The 9,334-nt window shown below is 35.8% G+C and overlaps 1 protein-coding gene across 1 annotated transcript; it reads left to right on the top strand.

Annotated features, from left to right (window-relative positions):
- Nucleotides 1-8,081: 8,081 nt before the first annotated feature.
- Nucleotides 8,082-8,821, top strand: LOC125190717 (uncharacterized protein At5g01610-like). Its single transcript, XM_048088091.1, has one exon. It carries the CDS (start codon nt 8,153-8,155, stop codon nt 8,633-8,635), a length of 483 nt encoding a protein of 160 aa, XP_047944048.1. The 5' UTR covers nt 8,082-8,152; the 3' UTR covers nt 8,636-8,821.
- Nucleotides 8,822-9,334: the final 513 nt, after the last annotated feature.

The raw sequence follows: 9,334 nt of genomic DNA, 5'->3' as shown, positions 1-9,334 counted from the left end.
AAATGAACTCTTCAAATTACAATAATTAGCTTAAAGACAAAAACTATTTTATTCCAGTTACCTCCCATAAGCTGTCCGGAGAAACCTTGCAATGTTCTGAAGAAGAATAAGAAGATGGAGAACAATATAACTTCCATTTGTTGCAAATAGAATGTCCGATACTTGCTTTCGCAAGACCAGAGGTCTCATAAAAGCAACTTTCTCCACAATTATGAACTTCACATCTCTGGCAAAAGAATAACGAGTAGATGTCCATTAGCAACCGATGATAGTTCATTCCTCTCTATGGGAGTAAAGTATAAAATAAAGTATCTATGGCAGAATAGGACATTATATTTCAATTGTTATAATTCTTTTATGGAACACGTAATTGTTAATCCCTAGTTCCGATAATTATATTCTACCCCAAAATTGAAATGTGATAAAAACCGTTAGGTACTTAATCCCCCAGTACACTTTTGTGATGTTCGCCTAATTTAATGCATCCCAGCATTGCATATATGTAATCATGAATATCACAGAAAATAACATTATAGGAACAATTCTACCAGACGCCTGAGGAGGGTGTGCAGTGCTTGCAAGAAATCCAGTCAGCACCCTCGGAGCTTTAGAAGCACACGATAACATGCTGCAATCAAATCGGCCGGCCACGTCCCCATTCTGCAACTTGCATACCTTCACACATTCGATAGAAACTGCCCAAAAAAATCATCAAAAGCAGAATAATCACATAAGACCATTCAAAGAAACCAAATTCCAAACATATAATCCATAGTTCCAACAAACTCAACTACACCAATCAACTTAAAACTGAAAAATTAAGTGAAGAACTATATTTCTGCACATCGCCCTTTCCACTCAAATGAAACTATACCAAAACCTCCAATTAAAGCGGCAAACACATAGTATCTCATTCAAAAAACGACAGAACAAACCATACCCTACTCGCCTAAGAAAAGTGCAGTAAAATAACACCACCTTTAACGAAACCAGTAGAAAAATAACTGAATGATTGAGAAAATACCTGACATTGAAGAAGGCGACGTCATTTTTAATCCGAAGCATCGGCGAGGAAACTAGACACTGAAATAGAATCTCAACCTGTAACAGACCGCCCTCCTAGGGTACAATAAATGCGGCGGCTGTTACCCAAAACTGACTTAAAAGCAATCGGAACATAGGCTAGGGTTTCATTCAAGGAGGTTAGACCAAAGTAATTAAAGGAATTGTCAAAGCAATAAAGACATCAACTTAACCTAGAAACTTAAATAGGTAAACGAAAAGGGAGTTTCATAAATGACGATCAAAACTTAAGAGTATGACATAGGTTTCAAGATAAAGTCACAAGAAAAGTATAAGGCCTCAAAAACGAAGAAGAGTGCCAAATAACCGAATCAATATCAGAGTGTATCAAAACTTAGCGGAAAACGATCAAGAGAAAAAGGGCAGCTATGTATGAAGACACAACTACGCTTGCAGTTCAAAAACATCCACCTTAATTAATTAACATGCTCAACACCCGCCACCGCTCGTCGCCGTTCAACCTGCACATAAGGAAAACACATGCAGGGCTGAGTATTTTGAAATACTCAGTGGACTCGTTGCCAAAACACTTTATTCAATAAGTTATGCCACCCTTACCAAGTGAACTCGAGTTTTAAGCAATTAAGAAAAATATCACGAGTATCACAAAATATTTTCCATAGACTGGCCAATCAAAATAACTCCCCATTTTCCTCAACCAAATCCACAATCACAATCATTCCATGGTGCGACGAAAGTGTGGCCACACTTTTCGCCCACGAGACCGGCCGACTAGCAAGGACGGCTCCCGATCCCCTCGTGTACACAGCCTGGTAGGGCTTGCGGCCCATACTCAGACCCGAATTCGTATAAACATATCCATAGCCCTAGCCCAATGGAGCGAACTCACAAACTAGGCATCAGGCGCACAATATCACAATAAAACAGACATAGGCATGGCATAACAGTTAAACCACCCTTATAACACCAATCAACATTTTTAACCAAAATAAAAGAGAGTTTTAAGAGTAAAGCCCACCTCGACTGCTTAAGTTTCAAGTAGTTTCGCTTTTCCGTTATCTGGCTTCGCAACCGAGGTTTCACCTTTTTATTCACATAGGCACATATTCACAAATCAGATTCAATCACGACTCTTAACTCATGCATGTCTCAATACTTCCCTCTTTCCCATCGACTTGTCTTAATCATCATAAATCATTAAATTCAAGTCATGCTTATCATATATATATTTTCCTTAGTGTTTCAACTCTAGATCTATCATCAGCATGTGTTACACAAGAGTATTCAGCCATCAAGCACACCACACATACCACACACACACACGACACATACTCACACACACACACACATCACTCACACACCACACACACTCACATGTTCCATATTCCCTTTCCCTTTTATCCCAAATTTCACTCAAAGAAGATGCATGAGGGTTCAAGAATACCGATTCATCGGTTAGAAAGAAGAAGAAGATGAAGAAAACTTATATATAAACAAAGTACCTTTTTAGAGAAAAACAATCGGTAGAAACAAAGTAGAGACTTGGTTCTTCAAGAATTCTTGGATTAAACTTCAATTCTTCTCTAAAAGATAGCAAAATTATTGGAGAGTAGAAGAAGAAAAATTTGAGAGAGCGGGGAATGACGGGAAACGAAAATTAGGGGGCTAGGTTTAGGGGTTCTCTTATTTATAGTGCTCAACAAGATCTTTAGGTAAATAAATAGAATATTTGGTAAGATTTTATTCTCCACAATAAATAAATAAATATTATGGAGTAGGGAAGAAGAAATACCAAAATAGATTCTAAGGCATAAACACCAAATTTTCAAAAATTTGGCCCTTCTAATTAGCCATGGTTTTGTTTTGTTATATTTTACGGAGTAGAATAAAATATCACGGAACAAAATAAAATAACATAAAGAATACTCCCATGGAAAAAGAAATAGGCGTGTATTTGGCTATTCAAACTAAAATAGGATATGGCAAGATCTCTTGAAGTATGGAAAGATTTGGTAGAATATTTAAATTCTAGGTATGGAAAGAAATCAAACAAGGGATTAACTAAAATAAAATAATTCTTTCCTCCCCAATATGTGTGATTTTCGAAAATCACTCCTATTATTCTCACTCACCCTTTAACAAATAATTTATCTAATAATTTAATTAATCACATATGCCACATCATACTAGTCAACAAATTTGACTTTTCAAACTTCTCAATCAAACAAACTAATGCCATCAATTCATTTATCGAATAATTCACTCCTTCCACGTCATCAATAATTAATTCTAGGGCTCAAACTTTAGGGTTCTAAATTCCGGGATGTTACACAACCACAAATCCTCAGCAGAAACCACGAAAGATGATTCCACAGCTAAATTAATGGAACACAACTGAGCTATAATCTGTACACACAAAAAAACTTTTTCCCTTCCAAAAACCTAGAAAATTCTCCAATTTAAAACAGAGTTAGAGAAGATTTAGATGGAAATAAGGTAGTGAAGAAAATAGTGAGATAAGCAACAAGTAAGAGAGGGATAAAATGGAGTTTTAGTCGAGGCCACACAAATGGAAATTGCGTATGAAAGATACTCCACAATTCTATTTTCCCGGTTGGATTTATGTCGTGATTTATTTATTATTTTTATGTTTCTAATCAGTATCTAAAATTTTAACGGCGCAAAACAAATTCAACTTCCTCTGTCAAATTTTTCAGGGACGGGGACGGTGACTACTGAACCGGCGGTTAAAATTGAAACCGTAACCACCGGTTACGATTCTGAATTGAAACCGTGAAAATATATCCGAACCAAAATCGTCGATTTTTGAACCGTGGTTCGATTCAAGTTCAAAAATTTTCAAACCATAATCGTGCCGGAACCACCGGTTCCGTGCGGTTCCAAATCGGAATTACTTTACAAACACATGAATTTAAAATTTAAGAAATCAGATTACTTTCCCATATAGAATCCTAGCAACCAAACATGGCCTCAGTCCAAGCCAATACTTTAAAAAAAATAGATATAATTCGCGCAATTTGAAGTTAAATTCACTTGACTTATCAAAATATGAGGTCATGACATACATATTCTTCAAAATTAAAGATTTTTATCTATTTCTCTTTTTCTCATTTTTTTTCTTACTAATATCACACCATGCAATACATGTCATTTATTATACACTAAAAATAGAAAATAAATTAAATTATTTATTAAAATTAGCCCATAAATATAGATTAAAATCTTTTTGGATATCCAATAAAAAAATGCAAATAATCATTAACAACATACAAAAATTAGAGTTGAGAGTGTATTTGTACCAGTAAAATAATATAGTATTAATAGAATAAAGAAAAAAAAAATCATCAACCACAAAATCGAGTTTATGTTATTTCAAATTTGAACAAATAGAGTTTATGTTATTTCAGTTTTGATGAAGGGACAGAACAAAACTTCGAATTTTGACGTAAATAAAGTGAACAATGTAATGAGAAATTACGTGCGAGTGAGTAGATTTATCATTTATGGCACCCAAATACCTATATATTTATAATGCAAAGCAACAAAATTACTCTGTAGCTATTCCAAAACTTTTTCACTTTCCTCTTCCAAAGCACTTTCAATAGGCGTCGATCGATCGGGCGCCGATCCTGCATCGGCAACGCCCGGTAGGCGTCCGCCGATCACCGCCGCTTGGCTCCCCTCTTCCAATAGGTGCCGATTGGAGCTCCTATTGTGAATGACTTAATATTGAATCTCACAACTTAATCCTAGATTAATAATTATATGATAATTAGTTATAGTCAGCTCCCCCGGCTAAAATAATTTCACAACTTAATCTTATAGATGGATTATCCCATGTAGTCATGGCGATTGTACGACAAAACTTGACTCGACTTATTTTAACACAAGTAATACCCGCAAGTGTATGGGGCTAGTGTAGCAATTAGCAAGCAAGAGTATCGTATCCCACAGAGACAAGATTGTATCAACTTAAGTACCACGAACAAACTTCGACTACTATCTAGACAATCGAAAGAGAATTGGTTTTGTTCTAACACTACTTTAAGCATATAACAAGAACAAGGAATTAAAAGTAACAAGAGGAAAATGAACACAAGTGAAAAGATACCACAAAGAGGAGAGTAGAGTTTTGGATCCAACTACAATGGAATTGTCGTGCGATTGATTCAACAACTTCGATTACCCATTTTATATCTCTAGGGTTACTAGGAAAGTTGCTAGTCTAGGTTGAGCCCCCTCGCGAGTGTACTCACCCCGTTGATTAATCCTTAATATTGAAGTCTCCTTCTAATATGTTTAGATTAACTCCATGGAACAAAAGACACAAGCCCTCACTAAGGTTCCCCTCTCTCGAGTGCAGATTATCAAAGTGATGCTCACTCTTTTATCAAACCTAGATAGGTATCTCTCGATTACAACTATAAAGGTAAACAAACCCAATTGGTAGCTAAACAATTGAAATGAAAAAACACAAGAATGAACAAATAAACCACAAGAGCTAAGCAATCTAAAGAAATCACTGAATTAATCACAAACATCCATTGTAGTCTACACCAAAACTCCACAATAAATTTAGCTACTCATTTCCTTCATGAAAATCAAAACAAAGGATTCAATCAAATACATAATAAAGCAAATAGATACTCCTGTGGAACGATTCTATGGATTGAAAACTTCAATCTCTCGATTTGTAGTCTTCAATCGTCAAATCTCTCTTCAAAGTGTTCTTGGGAGGTGTAGAGTGTGTGGTAGGCGGTAGAGTGTAGAATATGTGAACTCTAGGCGTTCTTCCTTTTAATCTCCCATAAAAATCGTATTTTTGGCATAAAAATACGCCAAAATAGCGTACCCTGTCGGGTGGAATTATAAAGAGTAAAATTCACCCGTCCGGGTGGTCATTTTTGACCAATTTCTGACTCTTTTAGCGCAGAAACACCGTACCCGGCCAGGTGGTTAATTTACCCGGCCGCGTGAAAGTTTCTGGAACGCGAAGTGTTCTTATAACGGCCATAACTTCTTCTACTCAACTCCGATTGAGGCGTGCGAGATACCCACGCGAAGCTCTTTCGAAGATGGAGAGATTGATATGCATTAGGGGCTGATTAGACTTCAAAATCTCCAGTTATTATTGTCTCAAACCAAGGCTTCTGCACATCCACATATTTTGTACCTTTTTCTCCACATTCTTAACAAAATGGTCAACATATCAACATAATAGAGAAGTTGATATAAACATGCCCAAGAATAGACAAAATATGATCAAATTCATACAAAACCACCCTCTAAAACCAAGTAAAATCCAAGTATGTCAACGACACCTTAGACCAAGTTTATCAGTTGATGGAGGCCGACCTCCATGTCATTACACACTTAAAAAAAAATAGAATTGATGGTCTCCCTCTTTCTTTAACCACGGTCGCATGGAGGCCAACCTCCAACCACTTGGTTGCCCATGTCATTTCATTCATTCAGCCAATGAGATTGTGTCAAATAGTATAATCTCATTGTATATTTTTAAAATTATATATAACTTTCATATACTTATTATATAAAAAAATTATACCAAAATTCTTAATTTTTCATCCTCTATAAATATAGACCATATTTACTATAGTTTTGTATAAAAAAATATCATCTTTTCACCTCATATAATCATTCTTCTTTAGTACAATTTCATGTATTTTTATTTGTTTGTTTTTACAATTTTTAGTTTGTCATTTATTGTGCTTTTTATAAATTTTATTGTGCAATAGTAATATTTCATGTAATAATAATATTATTAAAAATAATAAAAATAAATATATAATGGTGTGATTGTGTGTCATTGATAAAGCTTTTAAATTGTATGCTTGGGTTGAATATTGATGATGTGAAGGATAATAGAAATTAATTAAATGTTAAAAAATTGGATAGTTGGAATGGATTGAGTGGTTGCTGATAAACATGTCTCATTCGAACAAAATGCTCATTCTTTCAACCAAACTGTCGACACTGACTCATTTCAAGCCCGAGGCTTTAATTCATTTATTTCTAATTCAATGTCTCACTTTCCTTAGGATAGTAAACTTCTCATCTTGAAGTGATTGAAAATACTTTTGTTCCACTTAAGCCAACACTTAATAATCCAGCATTATGACCGTCCATTCAGTAAATATGATAAACAACTACATTCAGTTAATATAAATGGTGGTGGGTATTGTCTCTTGAATAAGAGACGAGTAAAAAATGGTGTAGGGCTCATAAATTGTTGAAGAGATTGAGACAATTAAGATCAGTTACGGTTGTGTATGTCCTAAAATATTTTTTTTCATTAGAATATAAAATAAATAAATAAAATAAGAAATGAATAAAAATTAAAATGTAGCCATAAATATTGTAAGAGAATATATGATTAATTGTAGATGTTGGTTCATAAATAAGTGAATGTGGTAAAGAGTGATATTAAGAACGAGAAATAAACACTGCATTATGGATTGCCTGAAAATCCGTGTTTTAACATCGAGCAACTTGAAAAATTAACTAAATAACATAGTAGAAAGAATGAGTTGAAATATTTTGTAAAATGCATACTAATAAACGACTGAGTGACCCGGTTGATTTAATTTAAATTGTTATTTAAAAATTTCCATCTGATTAAACGAGAAACGATTAATTTAAATATTAGCGCATTCATAATGCGTGCCAGGTCAGCCACGGTATCGCTCGTTGAAGGAAGGGGGTGCGGCGGGGACAGTGATTGTGGGCAGAGAGGGCGCTGCTCTCCGCTAGTTAAAAGTGCATGCCACGACGCTAGGGGGGTGAGTTCAAGGGTGGAGGTCGAGTTTTAATTTTTTTTTTTTATTCCAATTCAGTAGCTTCACCGGTTTGCTTATCGGTCCAATTTTTAAAATATGGATGTGAAATGGCATGGCTTGATGTTGAAAGAGGAAAAAAAACACGTTTCTTTGGAAGTCGAGCTGCAACTACCACCCCAATTATAAATATAGTCCCAACAACCAAATCAGTCTGCCTCCTTCACTTCATTCCAAAATTCATCATCAAAATTTCCCCAATTTTTACTCTCTCCCAACACTCGCCGGAATCCATGTCTACGACCGCCGCACGCCTCTTCCTAATCCTCTCCCTCCTCTCGGCCGCTGCCGCTGCAGCCAATCCCCCCTCAGTCTACGAAGTTCTCCAATCCTACGGCTTCCCCGCCGGCCTCCTGCCCCAAGGAGTCACAAGCTACGAGCTCGACACCACCACTGGCAAATTCTCGGTGTCCCTGGGCGGCAGCTGCAGCTTCTCCATCAGCGGCTACGTTCTCAAGTACAAGAGCACCATCACCGGCACCATCGCAAAAAATAAGATAACAGATCTGAACGGGATCCAGGTGAAAATTCTGTTTTTCTGGATCAACATCATCGAGGTCACAAGCGACGGTAACGAATTGCAGTTTTCTGTCGGAATCGCGTCGGCTAATTTTCCGGTGGATAATTTCTTCGAGTGTCCGCAATGTGGTTGTGGATTTGACTGTGTGACGCGGAAGGCTCAGGCTCAGGCACTGCCGCTGGTTCAGTATGATTAGATTTAGCGTCGCCGATTTCAGAACTCCGGCGTCAGGGGTTTTGCAGCAAGCCAGCAACTCGTTTTTTTTTGCTGAGTAGTTGATGCATTTATGTAAGTTTCTACTAGTAATTTTGAATATTCAGTGCTCATAACTTCCACTCTTTAAATTCCTATGAATAAAACTGACGCTTTAGGATTTACTATATGTTTTAATTGTTATTCATGTTTTTAAAAGTTTATTCTTCAATAAATAAATGTGTTGTATTTGACATATTCTTATGCATACAGCTCGATCTATATATTATTGCCCGTCCCATTACAAAAATATAAAGAAAAATAAATGAAAAAAGTAGCACTAGTAATATATGAATCCTAATTTTTTACTCCCTTCATCTTTCAATATGGGTCCTATTTTGATTCGGTATAAGTTTTTAGCGAAATGTAATAGAAAGTAGGTTCAAAAAGTGAATAGACTATGTGTTGAACGAAATCCCTTGATGAGTTACATAGCTACTAAATATGCGTAGTTTTATACTCCTTCTATCTCACTTTAGGAGTCTCATATCATTTGAGTTCAGAATGAGTTTTAAGAAATGTAAAAGAAAGTTGGTGAAAAAAGATAGTGGAATGTGAGTATTAGTTTTATAATAAAATATAAGTGGAAAAGATTAATGGAATGTGAGAGGCCTATTACCATTTATGGAATATTCCAACCAGA

This window comes from Salvia hispanica, chromosome 5, assembly GCF_023119035.1.
Source record: "Salvia hispanica cultivar TCC Black 2014 chromosome 5, UniMelb_Shisp_WGS_1.0, whole genome shotgun sequence".
Lineage (NCBI taxonomy): Eukaryota > Viridiplantae > Streptophyta > Magnoliopsida > Lamiales > Lamiaceae > Salvia > Salvia hispanica.
This window is presented reverse-complemented; position numbering and strand designations above follow the sequence as displayed.